General features: G+C 43.7%; 1 protein-coding gene across 1 annotated transcript; it reads right to left on the minus strand.

Moving 5' to 3' along the window:
* Positions 1 to 525: 525 nt before the first annotated feature.
* On the minus strand, positions 526 to 23,947 carry CENPL (centromere protein L). Its single transcript, XM_008145864.3, has 5 exons — positions 23,769 to 23,947; positions 9,481 to 9,642; positions 6,340 to 6,591; positions 2,387 to 2,929; positions 526 to 1,160 (listed from the first exon to the last, which is right to left on the minus strand). Exons 2-5 carry the CDS (start codon positions 9,637 to 9,639, stop codon positions 1,089 to 1,091), a joined length of 1,026 nt encoding a protein of 341 aa, XP_008144086.2. The 5' UTR covers positions 9,640 to 9,642; positions 23,769 to 23,947; the 3' UTR covers positions 526 to 1,088.
* Between the last annotated feature and the right edge of the window lie 78 nt (positions 23,948 to 24,025).

Here is a 24,025-nt window from a genome sequence, read left to right on the forward strand (position 1 = left end):
TACAATTCTAAGTATATACTAGGAGCTTAATATTAGTTGAATGAATGAATGTCTGACTCCAAAGTCCATGCTTTTTCTACTACCTCTCCTGTTCCTAATATAAAACAATACCACACTCCAGAACTGGTGTGTGTTTTTTTAGAATAATAGTCTATTATAAAAACACAGTTTCTAAAGTAAAACAAAACTTTTCTATGCTCAGTTAGTAAAAAGAAGAGATTTAGACATAACCGCTAGGGCAAATCTCTAAAGTTGGTAGATTTCATCTGCAAAATGGAAGAGTTGGTTCAAATTCATTTATTTTATCTACAGATATTTGCGAAGCACTGCACTAAAGCAAAATTAGGGAATGAAAAAAATCTCTGCCTTTCCAATGTACAATTTGTATGACTCTCTGTAATTGTTGGTTTGTAACCTTTGTGCTAGAGAAAAAGCCCATGACTTCCCATTCCTGAAACATTAATTAAACATCTGTTACCAAAATACTGATAAACACACTGCTTCATTTTAAAAGTGAATATATTTAATTCGACATTTCAATAAGAACTGAATAATATTAAAAACAGAAGCATATTAGTGGCTAAAAAATCCATATTCATTTTTAGTTTCCTTTGCAGAGGGTTTGTTGATTGCTAGCTCTCTACAGCAAAATTGTGCTAGGAAAATGTCTTTACAAGACAGAAATTCTCTCTTAATGCAAGTCTAAAATGCTTACAAGGAACAAAGTTTTAGAGACCCAAATCAGAAATATTGAATATTAGAGCTATCTCATTTGAATCCTAAACGTTTGACATACTAAACATTACATAATTTTTAGAAAGATGGTCAACAAATAACAACTCAGCATTTTCTAGAGACTGGCACCCCTGATCGTCACGACTATTATAGAAGCACCTGGCTGTGGTTCATCCCCTACCACCTTCTGTTCTAGATCCTTCTTGGCTTCTGCTGGCACCTCCAAAGGCACTGTGAGGAAACAGATGCCGAGATGGATGCCCATTTCTCCTGCAGTCGCTTCTCAGCATAGCAATTAGTCAAATAAATAATGAGAAAAGGGTATATAATCCATGACTTATCCCCACAAGGCCTCACTCAATTTGAAAAATTGCCAGTTCTGTCAAATATGCCAACACTCCAATAAGGTACTTAGGACACAGAATCTGAAAAGAAAAAAAGGGACAACATTTAAAATAGAATTATGATAATAAAGCAGTTTGTATTTGATAAATATTCCAGGCTTATTTTAAATTCCCTATCTGCAAGCTAAGATATGAATATGAAACCAAAGCATTGCTGCTCCAAGTCAAATAAATTTTATCTAATGAAGACTTTAATAAATTTACAACTATGGTCAATGGTGCTTAGAAGTAATTAGACTAGGGTTCTTATTTATCCTGAGTTCTATGCTTGGGCTAACTCTCTGCCTAAGGAGTGAGGGGAGGAAGGGCATCTCTGAACCCCTTGAACTTATATACACATTGAGTATCTACATTTTCTTGAAGGAGGTTCCATAGCTTCCTTCTCCTCAAAGGGAGACATATATATATATATATATATGAATTCCAAAAGTATCTTGTAGAAACAAAGTAGATGGCAGAAACCTGGCTAATATAATTATAATTAAGGTATGTTAAATTCCTAGCACAGTGACAAAGCCAGTAATCAGTGTTTATGGTGGTTGTATATTAATATATTTTAAATATTTTAATATACTTGAGGGCCTACTTTTAATTGGTTTTTGATACTTTCTCTAATAAGGACTTCATAAACAGTAAAACAATGTCTCTATTACTTCTTTTCCAGCAGGGATAGAAAAGCTTAAAATATGAAGACGATTATCTTAGTTATGCATTTCTGGCTATAATTTCCTTATCTAACAAAATCCATCTGATTATTATGTCAAAGTTTGACAAGAAACTATTTTGAAAGTTTCAAAGTTACTACAGAGTAATTCATATTATTTCCAAAATCTGTAGCACACAACACATATAGTATGCTTCCATAATAAAGCTGAATCAAGCTCTGGCCAGGATGGCTCATTTGGTTGTGGATCATCCTGTACACTGAAAAGCTGCTGGTTCGATTTCTTGTCACGGCACATGCTCAATCCCCAGTAGGGGGCATGCAGGAGACAGTTAGTTAATATTTTGCTCTCACATTGATGTTTCTCTCTCTCCCTCTCCCTTCCTCTCTAAGAATCATTTTTTTAAAAAAAAAAGCTGAATCAAAAAGGCTAAAAATTTTTATAAATCTTTTATAAAGCATAAAATAAAATCTACTGGCAGACATTCAATGTATTTAGTCCATGTGGAAAATGCAATCACATACATTTTGAAAACTATGCAACAATAAGAAAAATTACTTAACTAGATTTGTTCAAACTAACCTTTATTTTTCCATTAGTATGTGCTGAAGCTACTGATGTTGAAACGCGAACCAATCTTGTGGCTGATAAGTGAATTTTGAAATGCCTATGGAAATGTGAACAAAGGCAGTCCATGAACAAGTCAACTTCCTCCTGGGTAACTTCCCCAGGGGCTTTGTGGACACTGTCCCACAAAGCTTTTGCATCCTCCGGATGTATGGCATAAGAAATATCCAGACTTTGAGGGCTACACGGTACAGACCAAAGAAATTCAGTAGTAGCCACATAATGGTCCATTTTGCATGCAGTCCACATAGCCGCCATCCAGGAAAGATTAAATGCATTGATTGCTAAGGGACTGAAATGACAGTCAAAAGTTTTCTGAAACCAGGTTCCAATTAAGGCTGTATTAGTCTCTGCTCCATTTGCAAGGAATAAGGGTAAACAGGTGAAATCTTCTGGAACAGTCTCCAGAAGACTATCTCCAAATATACAGCAGAACCAACCAGTCCACAACACTTTACCTTCTCTGTTCTCAGATGGCAAGTGAGATTTTGACAGAATCTACAAAGAAAACAGGTTCGTTAAGTTCAAAAGTATATTTACTCCTAAATTACATCACCTCAAATTTAATTAGTACATTTTAAACAAAGAAGACATTATATTACTTATGAAAAAACAAAGAACAGTGTCCCTAATCATTATTAGGGTTTATCAGGTTCACTGACCTTTTTCCTAATATTCTTATACACTAGAGACATGGTATATGGCAAGATCTTTGTACAACCAAAATGCAAAATAAAGGATACCAATATGGTACAACCAGGTACAGTATGGGGGGGGGGGGAGAGGGATCTCAACTTTAGGAGCAGTAAAAGGCCACCAAATGCAATGTGCATGAACTCTAAGAATGTCCTCAGGTGAGGATTTTACTAGAGCTTAATTTATTTAGGTAAATTTTAAATATTAAAAAATTTAACATTGAAAAGCAAAACGAGCCCAGCCAGTGTGGCTCAGGGGTTGAGCATCGACCTATGAACCAGGAGGTAATGGTTCGATTACCCATCAGGGCACATATGTGGGTTGTGGGCTCGATCCCCAGTAGGGGGTGTGCAGAAGGCAACCGATCAATGATTCTCTCTGACCATTGATGTTTCTATCTTCCTCTCCCTTCCTCTCTCTGAAATCAATAAAAATATATTTTAAAAATTTGGCTCAGTAGATAGAGCATCAGCCCGCAAACTGAAGGGCCAGGTTCTATTCTGGTCAAGGGCATGTACCTCGGTTGCAGGTACCCCTGCCCTGGTCAGGATGCATGTAGGAAGCAACCAATTGATGTTGTCTCTCTCACATCAATGTTTCTGTCTCTCCCTCTCCCTTCCACTCTCTCTAAAAATCAATGAAAAAATATCCTTGGTGAGGATTAACAACAACAACAACAAATAAAATAAAGAGAAGTTTCTGGGTCTCAGAAAGTTTCATTAAAGATTTACACGAAGGCAGGCATCCTGTTGGCCCTTCCCATCTTCCTTCTAATTCCTGCCAGAAACTTGCATATATCTAGAGCTCCAAGAGCCATCTTAGACTATAAAGTCACCTTAAGGATGGAAGCCACACACCAACTATGAAAGAGAAGAGAGAAGGGGCCCATTATTAATAACTAGAGACCTGGTGTATGAAAATTCATCACTCAGCACAGCCTGCCCCCTCTCACAGTCCGGGACCCCTCAGGGGCGGGAGGTGACCCAGTGATCAGGGGAAGGCGACACCCCCATCACACCTCTGCTGCTACCACTGCCAGCAGCGCAAGCCTTGGCCAGCCCTGGTTACCTGAGCCTCGGGCAGCCCTGGGTGGCTGGGCAGCCGCCATCTGAGGCTTGCCTGTGCCTCAGGCCGGCCCTGGGTGGCTGGGGGGCTGAAGGGACTGGGAGACTCCGGAGGCAGGCATGTGGGGCGGGCCCAACCTTGCCACGCCTGCCGCCCCAGTGGGGCTGAGAGGACTGGGCACCGCCATCTTGTGGCTGTGGGCACTGCCATCTTTGAGGGCAGGGCAGTCAATTAGCATATTCCCTCCTTATTGGCTGTGGGCACTGCCATCTTTGAGGGCAGGGCAGTCAATTAGCATATTCCCTCCTTATTGGCTTTGGGCGCCACAATCTTTGCAATGGTGTGAGGGTCAATTTGCATATTACCTTTATTAGATAGGATATCATAAAGCATATATATACCAGTCTTGAATAGCTTAACTACATACACCTCTTTAGAAGATAAAGTTAAATTTGCTGTTATTTAAGCTTTCTGTCATATGCAGCTGAATCTAATCCTAGACATCTTGAGATCCTTTCAAATACCATGACCTATACCATGGCTCAGCAAACTTCTTCTGTAAAGGACCAAATAGTAAATATTTTAGGCTTTGTGGGCTATAGCAAATACTCAGCTTTGCTACTGTAGCACAAAAGCAGCCATAGAAAATTCATAAACAAATGAAAGGGGCTCTGCTCCAATAAAATCTCAGTTTCAGAAATAAGCCGTGGGTCAGACTTGGCCATGCAGTCCATGGTTTGCTGACCTCTGATATATAACAAATAAACAAATTAGGTCTGTTCAACTGTTTCAGAATTTCATTTATCAATGACTAAGATGACAAATGAAACAGAAGTAACAGGCATGAATAAAATTCAGTTTCTGAATAAAGCAAAAATTAGTTATATTACTTTTATACACTGCACACAGGAAGGAATGTAAAAGTTTACATTTCTTTTTTTTTTTTCTCCAATTTTTTTTATTAAGCTATTATATGTATACATATCTTACCATTGCCCCCCCCCCCCCCCAGGTTACATTTCTGAGAGTAACTTGATCTGTATCACAAAATGTAAAAATAAGTTACTTTTTAAAAATATATATTTTTATTGATTTCAGAGAAGGGAGAGGGAGAAATATCAATGATGAGAGAGAATCATTGATCGGCTGCCTCCTGCACGCCCCCACACTGGGGATCGAGCCCATAACTCAAGCATTTGCCCTGATAGGGAATGGAATCGTAACTTCCTGGTTCATAGGTCACACAATCATCGTGCCACACAAGCTGGGCTAAGTTACATATTTTGTTGTTAACATTCTACTTCTAGGAATTTAATCCCAGTAAAAACCATAAACCTGTAAAATTCCTAATGATATGAGAAATTATCTTCAACATTAGTTATTAGTAAAAAAGCCATAATGCAAGTAAGTATGGGCAATATGATCCCAATTTTAAAGATACAGATAGCTAAATGGATGTATCTATGTTCATGAGAGATTACTGACTTGTAGTTTTCTTTTGTTATAGCGTGTTAATCTGGTTTTGCTATTAGGGTAATGCTGGCCTCACAGAATGAGTTAGAAAGTATTCCCTCTCCTTCTATCCTCTAAAAGAGAATGTAGATAATTGGTTTATTTTCTTCCTTAAGTGCTTGGTAGAATTCAGCAGTGAACCTATCTGGGCCTGGTGCTTTCTATTTTGGAAGGTTAGTAATTATTGATCCAATTTCTTTAATAGATATAGACCTATCCAGATCGTCTACTACCAAAAAGATGTATACCAACATGTTGAACTGTGGTTTTTAACTTTTTTTGTACTTTATGTATTTTTAGGTTTTCTAAAATAAACATGATTATACAGGGTGGGGCAAAAGTAGGTTTACAGTTGTTCATATGGAAATATAATAATTAATAAATAATAATACAAGAATACACTGTTTCACTACTCACAACTGTAAACCTACTCTGTATTGCCCCACCCTGAAGTAATGAGAAAAACTACTTTTTTAATTTGGTCATTATCTACTTTAAATTTGGTCAAATAAGATATAAGAAGTTACAAATCACAAGCTTAAGAATTTCAAAAACAGTAAGAATTAGCACAATGTCCAAACCAAGACAATGCAGATTCTTTTCCCTAGCAAGCAAGTATTGCCTGTATACTATACCTGGACAAGAAATGCATCAGGGTCCCTTTGTGTTCCTTTCATTCCCAGGAGAGTAGAGAAAATCACTTTGATGTTCAAGTCTTCTCCCACTTCCACAGCAAGTCCTTTTTGCTTTTCAGCAACAATAAACGCACTCAGAAATTTAGAGTATTCTTTGAGATTAGTGTAGGAGAATTTATACAGGGGAGTTAAACTATACAGAGTCCATTGCTTATGTAGAAGGAATGCAACCTTTTGAGGATCAACATCTTCCTAAAAATAAAATAAATAAAATCACAGCAAATGAAGTTTAAGAATTAGGAAACTTTAGTAAATAAGAATTTAATCATAGTATTTTAAGTATTTAATACAAATCTATGGCTGGGTACCTGATCTCTGCACTCCAGCCAAACTGGAGTTTGAAGGACTCTGAAGATCTTTGAACAGGCCTTTGCTTTTTTTTGTCCTTCTTTTAGAATGCTCTTCCCACGGGTGTTCACATGGCCTGTCCCTTTCCTCCAATCAGGTCTTTGCCTAAATGTCACTCAAAAGGCCACCGTACCTAACGTAGCACCTGCACCCACTCCAACTTGTTACTCTCTAACTCCTAACATGCTTTATATTTATTACTATCTGATATTACATACTAGAGGCCTAGTGCACAAAAATTCGTGCACTTGGAGGGGGTCCCTCAGCCCAGCCTGTACCCTCTTGCAGACCAGAGGTCCTCGAGGGAGTGGGCTTAAGCTGAAGTCTGGCCTCCCTCTGCGGGAGGCGACCTGTGGGCCGATCGAGGGACGGCACTGGCCGGTGAGCGGCCAGCCCTGTCCCCCAATTGCCCCTCTGCCACTGCCAGTCGCCGCCGCCCCCCCAATCACTGTCCCCTCCCTCTGCCCACTGGCACTTGCCTTGGCTAGCCTGGTGCCGCCCGCTCACTGGCCCCGCCCCCCGCCAACTGGTTGTTCCACCATTCAGTCAATTTGCATATTAGGCTTTTATTATATAGGCTTTGTGTGATTTTCACTGTCTATTTTTCCTACTAGAGTATGAGTTTGATGAAATCAGGAATTCTGTCTATTTTATTCACTACTACCTTCTAGCACTTAGAACAGTGCCATCTAGAACAGGTGTTCAAAAATATTAATGGATGAAATTTATGTTTCACTTGTAGAAAAGTTATAGATTTTGAAAATAGTAATTATTCTTAGAGCAACTAATTTGATTGGATTTAATTAATTTTTTAAAAGTGCCTGGCAGTAAATCCATCCTATGGCACAAAGCCTAATTCAGTAGATTATATAAAAAGATACCTGGGAGTATTTTTGCCATGCTCTATTAGAACCACAGGTACCATCAAAAACAAAAGCCCTAGCTGATTTGCTCAATGGATAGAGCATCAGCCTGCATACTGAAGGGTCCCAGGTTCGATTCCAGTCAGGGGCATATGCCCAGGTTGTGGGCCTGATCCCCAGTAGGGGGTGTGCAGGAGACAGCCAATCAATGATTCTCTCTCATCATGGATGTTTCTATCTCTCTCCCTCTCCTTCCTCTCTGAAATCAATAAAAATATATTTTAAAAAATAACACTACCTGTATTGGCACTATGTCATTGCTGAGCAAGAGTCTTCAGACACTCTATAGCTTCTAGTTTTATCCTGAATTGAATTTTTCTATACAATTCATACTTTCTGAGATAGTCTCACCACTATCTTTTAGAACTTTCACTAGTTGTCTACTTACAAAAATACTTGCTCAGACAAAATTACTCATGGAAATAGTTATAAACTTTTATATAAAAGTTGTAACGTTTTTTCTTATTACTAGGCAAAAGCCATGGCAAAATTATTTGTATCATATACATAAGGGAATACTGAATTGGACATTCCAAACTTTAATTAACATACAGTTTCTGTTTACTGGTTAGGAACCATCACTTTCATTACCATCACTAGTAATTTTTCTTTAAGCAAAACTTTTCTCATATCCCAAAAGATACTGTGCACACAACAGTGTTAAGAAAACAAAGTTACCAGGAAGGTCTGAATGACTGATAGCCAAGTTCCTAGCTAAGGGACTCAAAACCACACACCAAACTGCCTAGGGCAGTGGTCGGCAAACTCATTAGTCAACAGAGCCAAATATCAACAGTACAACGATTGAAATTTCTTTTGAAAGCCAAAAACGACTTCTGTGCATGGGCCACGAAGTTTCAATCGCACTGTACATGCACGCCCGCACGTGGTATTTTGTGGAAGAGCCACACTCAAGGAGCCAAAGAACCGCATGTGGCTCACGAGCCGCAGTTTGCCGACCACTGGTCTAGGGCTTTATTTCATGTTTCAGTAAAATTACAAATTAATAATGTTTTATACCGTCGGGGTCGTCTGCGAATGATCAAAACAGAGCATGATGCCACCAGATAAATCTGAGCCAATTTAAACAGCAAAATAACTTGGTAATGAATTACAAAAATAAATGGAGGAGAAAAGAGAAGGGCTTAAAATAGAATGCCAAAATCTGATTTGTAAATATGTAGTAAAGGGAGATTGGAAAGTCGTTATATTGCAACCATCATGATAAAGATGGGGTCAGGCAAAAATTATCAATGGATGTTAAGTCTAGGGGGAAATTTTGATGAGGAACATGATATATGCATTATTTTAAAGAGTCTACCCACAGACTGCTTATAGTTGCAGAGGGAACTAAAACAGTAATTATTGGGCAACACCTTGATAGAGTGATCAAAATTAACATTACCTATGTGGTACCAGATGTCATTCCCCCAGGACACAATAGCACCTATATAGTATCCCAGCCAAGAATACACAACTTCAACCTAATTGTGAGGAAATAGCAGACAAATACAAAATGAGGCATATTCTACTTTAAAAAAAAAAAGGGAAGAGAAAACTATACTCTTCAAAAATGTCAATGTGGTAAAAGACAAAGAAATATTGTGGCAAAGTTCCAGATCAAAGGGCTTTAAAAGACATAACAAAGGAGGTACTTACTAACAGTATGAATAACTTTCTTTTTGCTGTTTCTCATTTATTTTATTACCTGAAGGATGGAGAAAATACTGAACGTACTAGAAATAGTAACAGAAAATGAGATGTTTTGTTCATATCTATTGTCAATTATTGAGGAACACAAAAAGCATACCTGCAACTGTGAACATTGGGGAATTTTCCTTTGAGGTGAAGGCGGGACAAATGAAGTCAGCTTCCTGACTGATTCCAACCGCTTCTGCAGAGGGGTGGCACCGATAAAGTGATCTTTAAGCCTTGAAGATGTCGATTCTGGGATGTCATAAGAATCCATGGTCTACATAAAAAGAAATAAAACCAGAATTCTAAACACTAACAAGTTAGTTCATGCTCACAGTTTCAATGCTTCCTCTGCTCACTATAAAGTAGTTCTCTCCTTTCCCCTCCCTGCTTCCCATTTTGATTTTTCAACCAAGTCCAGTATTTCTCCTTGGCTACAGGCTATTTTTATGAATATCTGACAGATAACTCAGACACAGTGTGTTCAAAACTAAATTCAACTCCTTCCCATCCTTCTCCTTCCAAAAGTTAGCAGATCCATTTTTTAAATTTCTGTCAATATTCCAAGTTAACTTAAATTTATTTAAGTAGTCTCCCACTTTCATTCTTTAACATGCAGTCCTTAAGCACATTCTATTGAGATTTTCCTTCAACAGTCTGTCACCTATTCCCAAAGCTACTTCCTTAGCCAGGTTCTATTACCACAACTAAACTTTTCTTCCATATCTAAGGGTAATCACCCTTCAGAAATGGCACTTTATTGTTAGTTACCTGTGCAAAAACCTTTATAGTGATAAGATGAATTCTACTCTTCTGCTCTGTACTTAAAAATCTTTCATAATTCAGCAGTCCTTCCTACTTTCCCTAGATATACATATTTTCTTGTCTTCATGTTTTTGCCTATCAACTATATTCCCTAACTAAAGTGTCCTTTTTCCATTTCATCACTTTTGAGATCATGCTTGAATCCAATCCAATTTCAAGTAAGTTAGGGTTTTGTTAACCTTGTTTCCCAAAACACATGTTATATACTTCTGTCTATATCAGTGGCTCCCTCATTCCTGGGAGGGAAGAAAAGGAAGGAAGGGGAGCTGGGGGTGGGTGCGCGTGTATACAAAGAGCTATCAGGGGTAAGTAAATATTTTTTTAAAGCCTCAAGGTCCTCCTGTGAATTCCGAAGCAAGCTCCCCTCTGGCCAGCCCAATGCTTTAGCCCAGGGCGCTGTGACCACGAGCAGCAACCGTGCAAGCAGCCCGCCCCCGTCCAAGGAGCAGCAGCTGTGTGAGCAGCCTGCCCCCACCAGCCAGAGGAGCCACCACTGCTGCGAGCAGCACCCACCAGAGGAGCTGCCGCCAACTGAGAAGCAGCAGCTGCCACGACCGCCCGAGGAGCCGCTGCCACCTGAGGAGAAGCTCCCCTATGACTCAACACCTAGATCCTTCAGTGAGAGCAAAAATGGAGAGACAAAAGAAAAACCCCAAAGAAAAGGAGGAATCGCCAGAAAAGGAGCTAAGTGAAACGGAGGCATGCAATATGTCAGAAAAAGAATTCAGAATAAAGGTCATAAACTGGATGGATGAAAAAAAAAAATCAACTTATATAAGAATCAAGAAGAAAGAAAGAGTGATATAGCTGCAATAAAAACCCCTATGGAAAGTTTCAACAGTAAACTAGGAGAAGCAGAGAACCAAATTAGCAAATTAGAAGACAAAGAAGCAAAACACACCCAAACTGAACTGCAGTTGGAGAAAAAAATTAAAAGACAGGAGGAGAGCCTAAGGGAGCTTTGGGACAACATGAAATGAAGCAACATACAAATAATAGGGATGCCAGAATGACAGGAAGAGGAACAAGGGTTAGAAAACCTATTTGAAGAACTAATGTCAGAAAACTTCCCTGGTGTGGGAAGAAAACAGTCACACAAGCACAGAGAGTCCCAAACAAGATGAACCCGAAAGGGCCCACACCAAGATACGTCATAATTACAATGGCAAACATTCAGGACAAAGAGAGAATCTTAAAGGCTGCAAGGGAGAGACAGAAAGTTACATACAAGGGGATCTCTCATTAGATTATCAAATGATTTCTCAACAGAAATACATCAGGCCAGAAAGGAATGGAAGGAAGTTTACAAAGTGATGCAAAGCAAGGGACTGAATCCAAGAATACTCTATCCAACAAGGCTATCATTCAAAGTTGAAGGGGAAACAGGAGCTTCACAGACAAAAAAAGGCTAAAGGAGTTTATCGCCACCAAGCCAGCAATGCAAGAAATGCTAAAGGGGCTGGTGTAAAAAGAAGAAATAAAAAGGGAAGAAGAAACACAGGCACAAAAAATAAAAATGGCTACAAAGAAGTACCTATCAATAATAACTTTAAACGTAAACCGACTAAATGTTCTAATTAAAAGACATCGAGTGGCTGAATGGATAAGAAAACATGACCCATATATATGCTGTCTACAAGAGACCCACCTCAGATAAGGAACTCACACAGACTGAAAGTGAAGGGATGAAAAAATATCTTCCAGACAAATGGAAATGAAAAAAAAGCTGGGATAGCAATATTTATATCTGACAAAATAGGCCTCAAAGTGAAGGCCATAACAAGAAATAAGAAGGTCATTTCATAATATGAAAGGGATCAATACAACTTGAGGATATAACCCTGGTAAACATATATGCACCCAATGCAGGAGCACCCAAATACATAAAAAAATCCTGGAAGATATCAAGGGAGAGATCGACAACAATACAATCATAGTAGGGGACTTAATACCTCACTGACATCACTGGATAAATCATCTAGACAAAAAAATCAGCAAAGAAACAGCTATCCTAAATAACTCACTAGATCGGATGGATTTAATTGACATCTTCAGAACATTTCACCCCAAAGCCACAGAATATATGTTCATCTCAAGTGCACATGGGACATTTTCAAAGATAGACCACATATTGGAACACAGGCAAAGCCTCTCCAAATTCAGACAATTGAAATTATATCAAGCATTTTCTCAGACCACAATGGCATAATATTAGAAATAAACTACAATAAAAACAATCAAAAAAATTCAAACACTTGGAAACTGAATAGCATGCTATTAAACAATGATTGAGTTACCAAAAAGATCAAAGAAGAAATTAAAAACATCCTGGAAACAAATGACAATGAAAACACGACAATCCAAAATCTATGGGACACAGTGAAAGCAGTCCTGGAGAAGGAAGTTTATAGCTCTACAGGGCTACCTCAAAAAACAAGAAAAAAAGGTAATAAAACATCTAACTCGACAACTTAAAGAATTAGGAAGAGAGCAACAAGAAAAGCCCAGAGGGGAGAGAAACCATGATGGCGGCAAAGGTAAACACCTAAACTGCTACCTCGCACAACAATTTCAAAACTATAACTAAAAGATAAAACGGACATCATCCAGAACCACAGGAAAGCTGGCTGAGTGGAAATTCTACAACTAGAAGAGAAAAGCACCCAGAGACTCAGAGGAGATGCAAAAGGCTGAGGTACGGAGACGCACACGCGGAGAGGACTGGCGGCTGAGTGCCTGGCTGGCTTTCTCTAACGGGAGGGAGACGGAAGCTCCCGACTGCGCTGAACTCCAGTTCCGGGCGAGAATCTGGGAACCCAGATTCATTTGGGGAGAAACTGGACTACCTGGCAGTGGGCGAAACTCGATGGCGGCTTTCTCTCAGAGGTGCTTGCAGCGATTACCGAGGGACACTGAGACCCAGGGGCCCCATAGGGCAAGGCTGACGGGAAGCCAAGGCTGTCTGCTCTGCCCCGAGACTCTGCCCCATCCAAGCTGAGCACAGAGGCTTTTGCAATTTTGCAAGTCTTGTCTCATGCAAGTCTTGTCTCATAAGGGTGTCTCCAGCACAGTTCTCCAGTGCAGACACAGCTGATCCTCACAGCCAGTTGGCCTGGAGGTCAATTACTCCCAGTGACACCAACAACAATCAAGACTTAATTACAACAAGGCTGTGCACACAGTCCACAAAGGGATGCACCAAGAGTGTCCACCTTAGGTAACTGGGGAGGCTGAGCCACCGGGCCCTATAGGACACCTAGCACACAAAGCTACTCTACCAACTCAGTGAAGCAGCGAAAATGCGGAGATAAAGAAACAGATTGCAAATGAAAGAAATGGAGGAAAGCAAACAACTGGATAAACAGTTCAAAACCACTAAGGTTTTTCAAGAATTTCCTAGAAAAGGCCGATAAATTTAGCAAGACCCTCGAGGATATGAAAAAGGACCAACTAGAAATTAAACATACACTGACTGAAATAAAAAATATTATACAGAGACCTAACAACAGACTAGAGGAACACAAGAATCAAGTCAAGAAAAAGATGGCGGCGGAGGTGAAAGGCTGATCTGTTGCCTCGCATGGCAGTTTCGGAAATACAACTGAAACATGGACTGCTGAGGGTGGCGACTGCTGCTCGCGTCTCCCCAGACCGGGCAGCTGCTCCCCTCAGTCATTACCGCAGCCGGGGCCATGGGCTCGTGGGGGCCGCGGCTGCTGTGGCGGCGGCCGCGGACTCCGCGCAGCGGCTCTCGGTGAAGAAAGAGACCATCTTTCTGCAGGAGGGGCTCACCCGCGCCACCGACCTGGCCGAGCTGCGCACTGAGATCCTCGGGGCCCCGGACGCCGCCAACACCAATTTGGAGGATTCTTAAGAGATCTCATCTTACTTTCAAGTCCTCTAGCCATTTTGACGGAGGAGAATCAAGAGGATGGCTGGGCCGCGCGCAGCGGTTTCAGGGGCGCGACTGGAGGACGGAGCGTCTGCAGCCCAGAACTACAGGAGAGATTTACAGCTAAGAGGGAAGAGGAAACCAGCGAAATCGGAGGGGACAAGGTGCGGAGGCGCGTGGCTCGGGCTGGTGGCGGGGGAAAGGGGCTTTTGTTCCAAACTTAGGGGAGATTAGCTCTCCATCACCCTGAAATCCAGCTTCTGGGGACCCGCGGGAGACCCAGATGCCTGCGGGGAGAGGCGGGACTCTTGCGGAGGTGCGCCCAGCAATCAGTGTTTGCTGCGCTAGAGCGCGGAACGAGGGGACTTAGAAACTTGGAAGGCAGAAGGAGCAGATTCGCAGCCATTGTGGCTCGCCGCACCATGGCCTGTTGGTGCCCTGAGACCCCGCCCCACCCTGGGACCCGTCCCGCCCTGAGACCCGCCCCGCCCTGGGACCCGCCCCGCACGTTTTGAAGACCCGCCCCGCAAGTCTTGCAGGCACACCTATGCTCCAAGCAACGGCTTATGCATGTGGGTGGCCTGCCCTCTGGCAGCGGACCAGATAAACTGCTGTTCTAGTCGGACTGCTCCAGGGCCACTCAGACAGAAGGAGGAAACTACAGTTCTTGCTGTAATCCCTGCTGAGTGCCTAAGGCAGTGGCTGATCTACGCCCCATTGGGGACCCAGAAACGAGGGCATCTGGTGGTCTGTGGGAAATGACACCAGACTTCAACCACGCACATAAGGGACAAATCCAACAGGCAGATTCAGTGAGCGCCAAAGCCTTGCTGCACCAAGACCCGGCCCATAGAAGAGTCTCCTGCACAGCAACTCTTCCTTTATAGACAAAGAGAGCCCTCCCGGTGGCACCAGCAACAATCAAGACTTAACTATACAAGGGAGGACCGGGATGGAGACATAGGGCGGAGGCCTGGATGTTGCCTGCCACAACAACTTTGAGGCTGCGACGGGAGAGCGGAACAGACACCACCCAAAACCACCGTAGGGCTGGCTGAGTGGATGCTCTGCAGCTAGAATAAGAGGGGTATGCGGGATGATGCTGATGCAGATGACCCAAGGACCACACTTTGGGAACTGCGGCTTGGGCGACGCAGGGGCGACCTGGAGCGTGCTCGGCGCGGTCCCCCCGGCGGTCTCTGGCTGAGGGGGCGGCTCCACTTGCTGCCGAGCACGGACAGACGGGCCCCTGTGAGACGTGGGGTGGGGGACTCCGCGCTTGCTGGCCTCCGAGTCCTTCAGGAATTTCGGTGCCCCGGGGGCGGCCGGGTGTGCATGCTCGGCGACCGGCCGCCGCTGCGGACCCAGGAGCCGGCGCGGTGACGCCGGGCCGGCCCGCCGCCACGCACCGGGCGCACCGGAACTTCGCCGAGCAGCCGCCCGACGAGTTCTGCGGCAGCCGTCCTGGAGCTCTGGCAGGATGGCCGGGGGGGTTGCTGGGGGGGTTGACCGGCGGGAATTGGGATCGGGAGGACGGGGCCCCGCTGGGACCCGGGTGCGGGCGGGGTTGCGCGCCTCTGGGCTCGGGAGTGGTCGCGCGCCTCCGGGTATGGGTGGGGCCTCGCGTCCCTGGGTCTGGGTGGGGCCACGTGCCCCTGGCTCCAGGTGAGGCCGGATTCCGGGTCCGGGTGAGGCCAAGTGCCCCTGGACCCGGATGACGCTGGGTCCCGTGCCCGGGTGAGGCCAAGCGCCCCTGGGTCTGGAAGAGGCCAAGCGCCCCTGGGTCCGGGTGAGACCATGTGTCCCTGGATCCGGGGGAGGCCTCGTGCACCTAGGTCCAAGTGAGTCCACGCACCCCTGGGTCCGGGCGAGATCATGTGTCCCTGGATCCGGGTGGGGCCTCGTGCATCTAGGCCCGGGTGGAGCCGCGTACCCCTGGGCCTGGGGGAGGCCAGGCGTCCCTGGGTCCGGGTGAGACCGTGTGTCCCTGGATCCGGGTGAGGCCTCGTGCGCCTAGGCCCGGGTGAGGCCACATGCCCCTGGGTCTGGGAGAGGCCAGGCGTCCCTGGATCCGGGTGAGACCATGTGTCCCTGGATCCGGGTGAGGCCTCGTGCACCTAGGCCCGGGTGAGGCCACGTGCCCCTGGGTCTGGGAGAGGCCAGGCGTCCCTGGGTCCGGGCGAGACCATGTGTCCCTGGATTCGAGTGAGGCCTCGTGCACCTAGGCCCGGGTGAGGCCACGTGCCCCTAGGTCTGGGAGAGGCCAAGGGTCCCTGGGTCCGGGTGAGACCATGTGTCCCTGGATCCGGGTGAGGCCTCATGCACCTAGGCCCGGGTGAGGCCACGTGCCCCTGGGTCTGGGGGAGGCCAAGCGTCCCTGGGTCCGGGTGAGACCATGTGTCCCTGGATCCGGGTGAGGCCTCGTGCACCTAGGTCCAGGTGAGGCCACGTGCCCCTGGGTGTGAGAGAGGCCACGCGCACCTGGGTCCGGGCGAGACCATGTGTCCCTGGATCCGGGTGAGGCCTCGTGCACCTAGGCCCGGGTGAGGCCACGTGCCCCTGGGTCTGGGAGAGGCCAAGCGTCCCTGGGTCCGGGTGAGACCATGTGTCCCTGGATCCAGGTGAGGCCTCGTACACCTAGGCCCGGATGAGGCCACGTGCCCCTGGGTCTGGGAGAGCCCAAGCGTCCCTGGGTCCGGGTGAGACCATGTGTCCCTAGATCCGGGTGAGGCCACGTGCCCCTTAGTCCGGGTGAAGCCGTGCCCCTGGGTTCGCCGAGACCAAACCAGAGGGAGTCGGACCTCCGTTACCACCATTTGTCCACCATCCAGAGCTGAAGGGTCAGTGCTGACATGTACACATAAGGAACTGGTGGACATTGAAATTGGGTCTCAAAAGAACTGTTGGTCCAGAAAGAAACTCACTACAGACTGATCCATCTGCCTGTCAACATAACTATTATTGCTCGTCTCACATTCAGTTCTCATAAGTATATATCTAGTGACATATGATCTCGCTCATCTAGGGGAAATGATGAACAACATAGACTGAGGAACAAGAACAGAACCAGAAGCAAGGAGGCATCGATGGGACTATCGGGCCTTAGAGGGAGGATAGGGGAGGGTGGGGAGAGGGGGAGAGTTCAACCAAAGGACTTGTGTGCATGCATATGAGCCTATCCAACGGTTAAGTTCAACAGGGGGTTAGGGCATGCGTGGGGAGGGGGGGGATGGGAATGGGGGGATGAGGACAAATATGTGACACCTTAATCAATAAAGAAATTAAAAAAAAAAAAAAAGAATCAAGTCAAAGATTTTAAATACAAAGAAGCAAAAAACACCCAACCAGAAAAGCAAAAAGAAAAAAGAATCAAAAAATTTGAAGATAGTGTAAGGAGCCTCTGGGACAATTTCAAGCATACCAACATCAGAATTATGGGGGTGCCAGAAGAAGAGAGAGAGCAAGATACTGAAAACCTATTTGAAGAAATAATGACTGAAAACTTCTCCCACCTGGTGAAAGAAATAGACTTACAAGTCCAGGAAGCGCACAAAACCCCAAACAAAAGAAATCCAAAGAGGACCACACCAAGACACATCATAATTAAAATGCCAAGAGCAAAAGACAGAGAGAGAATATTAAAAGCAGCAAGAGAAAAACAGTTACCTACAAGGGAGCACCATATGCCTATCAGCTGATTTCTCAACAGAAACTATGCAGGCCAGACGGGAGTGGTAAGAAATATTCAAAGTGATGAATAGCAAGAACCTACAACCAAGATTACTCTACCCAGCAAAGCTATCATTCAGAATGGAAGGTCAGATAAAGAGCTTCACAGATAAGAAAAAGCTAAAGGAGTTCATCACCGCCAAACCAGGATTATATGAAATGCTGAAAGGTATTCTTTAAGAAGAGGAAGAAGAAGAAAAAGGTAAAGATAAAAATTATGAACAACAAATACATATCTATCAACAAGTGAATCTAAAAATCAAATGAATTAAAAATCTGATGAACAGAATAAACTGGTGAATATAATAGAATCAGGGGCATAGAAAGGGAGTGGACTGACAAGTCTCAGGGGAAAGGGTGTGGGGGGTGCGGGAAGAGACTGGACAAAAATCGTACACCTATGGATGAGGACAGTGGGGGAGAGGTAAGGGCAGAGGGTGGGGTGGGGACCGGGTGGAGGGGAGCTATGGAGGGAAAAAAGAAGAACTGTAATAATCTGAACAATAAAGATTTATTAAATTTTTAAAAAGAAGAAGAAAAAAAGAAGAAAAGCCCAGAGTGAGCAGAAGGAAGAAGATAATAAAGATCAGAGCAGAAATAAATGACATAGAGACCAAAAAAAAAAAAAAATACAAAAGATCAATGAAACGAAGAGCTGGTTCTTTGAAAGGATATACAAGATGGATAAACCTCTAGCCAGGCTCACCAAGAAGCAAAGAGAGAGAACCCAAATAAACAAAATCAGAAATGAAAGAGGTGAAATAACAACAGACCCCACTTAAATACAAAGGATTGTTAACAAATACTATGAACAACTCTATTCCAACAAACTAGACAACCTAGAGGAAATGGACACATTCCTAGAAAAATACAACCTTCCAAAACTCAATCAGGAAGAACCTAAAAATCTCAAGAGGCCGGTAACTATGGAGGAAATTGAAGCAGTCATCAAAAAGCTTCCAGCAAACAAAAGCCCTGGGCCAGACGGCTCACAGGGAGTTTTACCAAACATTCAAAGAACTAAAACCTATCCTCCTCAGACTATTCCAAAAAAATTCAAGAGAAAGGAATACTTCCAAGCTCATTCTAAGAAGCCAGCATCACCCTAATACCAAAACCAGATAAAGACAACACAATGAAAGAGAATTACAGGCCAATATCCCTAATGAACATAGATGCCAAAATCTTCAACAAAATTCTAGCAAATCGGACCCAGCATTACATCAGAAAGATCATACACCATGACCAAGTAACATTTATCCCGGGGATGCAAGGATGGTACAATATCTGCAAATCAATAAACGTGATACATCACATAAACAAATTGAGAGATCAAAATCACGTAATCATATTAATTGATGCAGAAAAAGCATTTGACAAAATCCAATACCCTTTTTTTGTTTCCAACACCCTTTCTTGATAAAAACCTTCAGCGAAGTGGGAATAAAGGGATCATACCTCAACATAATAAGAGCCTTATATGACAAACCTACAGCCAACATCATACTCAATGGGCAAAATCTAAAACCATTTTACCTAAGAACAGGAACAAGACAGGGATGCCCACTTTCACCACTCCTGTTGGACATGGTCCTGGAACTGCTAGCCATAGCAATTGGACAAGAAGAAATAAGAGGTATCAAATTGGAAAAGATGACGTAAAACTGTCATTATTCGCAGATGACATTATACTGTACATAGAAAACCCTAAAGATTCCATCAAAAAATTATTAGACTTAATAAATGAATTCAGCAATGTAGCAGGATATAAAATTAATGCAATGAAATCTATGGCATTTTTATACACCAGTAGTGAATTTACAGAAAGAGAGACTAAAAAAGCAATCCCATTTACCATTGCATCAAAAAAATCATGATACCTAGGAATAAACTTAACTAAGGAGGTAAAACATCTGTACTGGGAAAACTACAGGACAGGGGAAAAAAGAGATAGAGGAAGACATAAACAGATAGAAGAACATACCGTGTTCATGGATTCGTAGAATCAACATCATTAAAATGTCCATACTACCCAAAGCAATCTATACATTCAATGCACTCCCCATTAAAATACTAACGGCATATTTCACAGACCTAGAACAAACTCTCCAAAAATTCATCTAGAATAAAAAAGACCCCAAATAGCTGCAGCAATCCTGAGAAAGAAGAACAAAGTAGGAGGGATATCAATACCAGATTTCAAGCTGTATTACAAAGCCACTGTTCTCCAAACTGCCTGGTACTGGCACAAGAACAGACATATAGACCAATGGAATAGAACAGAGAACCCAGATATCGACCCAAACCACTATGCTCAATTAATACTTGACAAAGGAGGCAAGAGCATACAATGGAGTCAAGACAATCTCTTCAATAAATGGTGTTTGGAAAACTGGACAGATACATGCAAAAAGATGAAACTAGACCATCAACTTACCCCATACACAAAAACAAACTCAAAATGGATAAAGGACTTAAACGTAAGACGGGAAACCATAAAAATCTTAGAGGAATCCACAGGCAGGAAAATCTCAAACATACGCTGAAGCAATATCTTCACCGATACAGCTCCTAGGGCAATGGAAACTCAAAAGAAAATAAACAAATGGGACTACATCAAAATAAAAAGCTTCTGGCCAAAACCGGTTTGGCTCAGTGGATAAGAGCGTCAGCCTGCGGACTGAAGGGTCCCAGGTTCGATTCCGGTCAAGGGCACGTACCTTGGTTGCGGGCACATCTCCAGTGGGAGGTGTGCTGGAGGCAGCTGATTGATGTTTCTCTCTCATCAATGTTTCTAACTCTCTATCCCTTTCAATTCCTCTCTGTAAAAAAATCAATAAAATGTATTAAAAAATAAAAAGCTTCTGGCCCTAACCGGTTTGGCTCAGCAGATAAGACATCGGCCTGCGGACTCAAGGGTCCCAGGTTCAATTCCTGTGAAGGGCATGTACCTTGGTTGGGGGCACATCCCCAGTGGGAAGTGTGCAGGATGCAGCTGATCGATGTTTCTCTCTCATCAATGTTTCTAACTCTCTATCCCTCTCCCTTCCTCGCTGTAAAAAAGTCAATAAAATATATTTTTAAAAAAATTAAAAGCTTCTGCACAGCAAAAGAAACCATCAACACAACAACAAGAAATCCCATTGCATGGGAGAACATATTTGCCAATGTTATCTCGGATAAGGGTTTAATCTCCAACATTTACAGGGAACTCATACAACTTAGCAAAAGAAAGATAAACAACCCAATAAAAAAATGGCAATGGACCTAAATAGATACTTTTCGAAAGAGGACATAAGGAAGGCCAAGAGACATATGAAAACATGCTCAAAGTCACTAATCATCCAAGAGTTACAAATCAAAATGACAATGAGGTACCATCTCACACCTGTCAGAATGGCTATCATCAATAAATCAACAAATGACAAGTGTTGGCGAGGATGCGGAGAAAAAGGAACCCTCCTGCACTGCTGGTGGGAATGCAGCTGGTGCAGCCACTGTGGAGAACAGTATGGAGTTTCCTTGAAAAACGAAAAATGGAACTCCCATTTGACCCAGTGATCCCACTTCTAGGAATATATCCCAAGAAACTAGAAACACCAATCAAAAAGGATATATGCACCCCTATGTTCATAGCAGCACAGTTCACCATAGCTAAGATTTGGAAACAGCCTAAGTGCCCATCAGCAGATGAGTAGATTAAAAACCTGTGGTACATCTACACAACGGAATACTATGCTGCTATAAAAAGGAAGGAACTCCTACCATTTCCAACAGCATGGATGGAACTGGAGAGCATTATGCTAAGAGAAATAAGTCAGTGAAGGAAAGATAAATATCACATGATCTCACTCATTTGTGGAATATAATGAACAAAAACAGATCCAGAGACAGAGAAGCATCAATCAGACCATCAAACCTCAGAGGGAAGGTAGGGGAGGGTGGGGGAAGGGAGAGAGATCAACCAAAGGACTTGTATGCATGCATATAAGCCTAATCAATGGACACAGACCCTGGGGGGGAGGGGGAGAGTGAGAGCATGAGGGGGTGGGCAATGGGGGGATAAGGACACATATGTAATACCTTAATAAAGAAAAAATTAAAATTAAAAAAATAATAAAAATATTTGGGGTAGGGGGAATGCCCCAAGGCCCTCTGGATGGTTCTACCAAAATCCTTTAAGATGGTCTATAAAATCTTTGGAGACTAATACAGTAATATACAGGGTACTTCGGGATCACCTAGAGCAGTGATGGCGAACCTATGACCGCGTGTCAGCACTGACACGCGTAGCCATTTCTGATGACACGCGGCCGCTAAGGCGGCCGCATGCCGAGGATGAAACATTTGCGAAATAATGTTTTTTCCTCAAAGTGACACACTACCCGAGTTATGCTCAGTTTTTTTGGCGAAGTTTGACACACCAAGCTCAAAAGGTTGCCCATCACTGACCTAGAGTCTAGGTCCTAGACTGTAACACTCATTTTGGTCCATCTTCATATACTTCCTTGTAGCCACATTTTGCCTCACGGAAAAAGCATCTCCCCTCCCCACTCCCCATGCGGCAAAACCCGGTAAAGGTGGCTAGGAAGCTGCAAACACACAACATTACCAACATCCATAACTGGATGAAGAACTTGCCTCCTCTCCTCCACAGGCCCCCGAGCCCGGAAAAGCCAAAAACACAGGGGGGAAAGGAGGGAGTTCTGGGAACTCTCAAAACCAGTCTCCCACCACACTGCCCCACCATTACCCAGCCCAGCCGGTCACAGAGGTGACGCCCACCATCAGGGCATTTTCGAGCAATCCCAGAGGCGAAAGGAGAGCAGGTCAGAGAAAATAGGAACGTACCCTACAGCACCACCTACTGGGGGAAAGGAAGTAAGCTACCTATCAACCCGCTGAATTGTTGAGCAATTCACCTGTCGGAAGGGCTTTCATTAGCAAACCAACAAACAAGACCAGGTGAGGATGTGAAGAAACGGGAACCCTCGTGCACAGATGGTGGGAATGCAGACTGAAGTAGCCACTATGGAAAACAGTATGGAGGTTCTTCCAAAAACTAAACACAGAACTACTATTACCATCGAGCACTCCCACGGCTGAGCATGTTCCCAAAGGAAACGGACACTAGTTCGAAAAGCTATCTGCACCTAACGTTCACTGCAACGTTATTTACAATAGCCAAGATGTGGAAGCAACCTAAGTGTCCATTAATAGATGAATGGATAAAGTGGTACAGATATACAATGGAATATTACTCATATGGAATAAATCTTGCCATTTCCAACAACATGGGTGGACCTAGAGGGTATTATGCTCAGTGAAATAAGTCAGAGGAAGACAAGTACCATAAGATTTCACTTATATGTGGAATCTCCTCAAAAAAAAAAAAAAGAAAGAAAGAAAGAAAGAAAACCATAAAGAAATCAAACTGATGGTTGCCAGGTGGGGGTTAGGGGATGGGTGATAAATTGGCACGCGGGCACAGGTTACTAGAATTAGTGAGATGACCACATTGTAAAGTATGTAAATGTCAGACCACTGTATTGTACACCTAAAACTAATATAAATATAATTTTGTATGTAAAATTAATAAAACTTAAAACCCAGGTAGTATGTGTTTACTGTATATTTTCATAATTTTAAAATTAGGTTAAAATTAGCTAGCTCTCCCGCCAAGTCCTCCTGCACCTGTAGCTCAGAGCACACAATAACCACGTCGTTGTTTTTCCCAGGGGAAATCTGTGAAGGAAGGAACCCCGACTCCTCCCGCTCTTCTCCATCGCCCCCGACCCCCGAGGCCAACCGCCCCGAGGCCAGGGCTCCGCCGGGTGCTGGGGAGACCGTATGGGTGAAACACACCGAAACACACAATACTGTAAAGATTAACGACCTCACAACCGGGCGAAATATCAAGTTCACTGCCAGGCACGGACCAACACAAAGCATCTTACCAATGAAGTGCCGCGAAGACGCTGTCACCCCCGCCGGCTTCACGAATCATTCTTCAAAACCGGACCCAGGACGCCGCCGAGACTGAAATCCCCTCAAGTAAAAAAGCCGCCCAAACGGCAGCGAAGGGCGAGGCCGGAGCCACTGGCCCTTCCCAAATCCCCTCGCGCTCCACAAGCGGGTTCACTAGGGAGACTTCCGCTCCCTTGGAAGCCGCGGGGGAAGCGCTGCGACTTCCCCCCGAGGGACAGTTCCGCGG

The sequence above is a fragment of the Eptesicus fuscus genome, chromosome 22 (assembly GCF_027574615.1).
Source record: "Eptesicus fuscus isolate TK198812 chromosome 22, DD_ASM_mEF_20220401, whole genome shotgun sequence".
NCBI classification, from domain to species: Eukaryota; Metazoa; Chordata; class Mammalia; order Chiroptera; family Vespertilionidae; genus Eptesicus; species Eptesicus fuscus.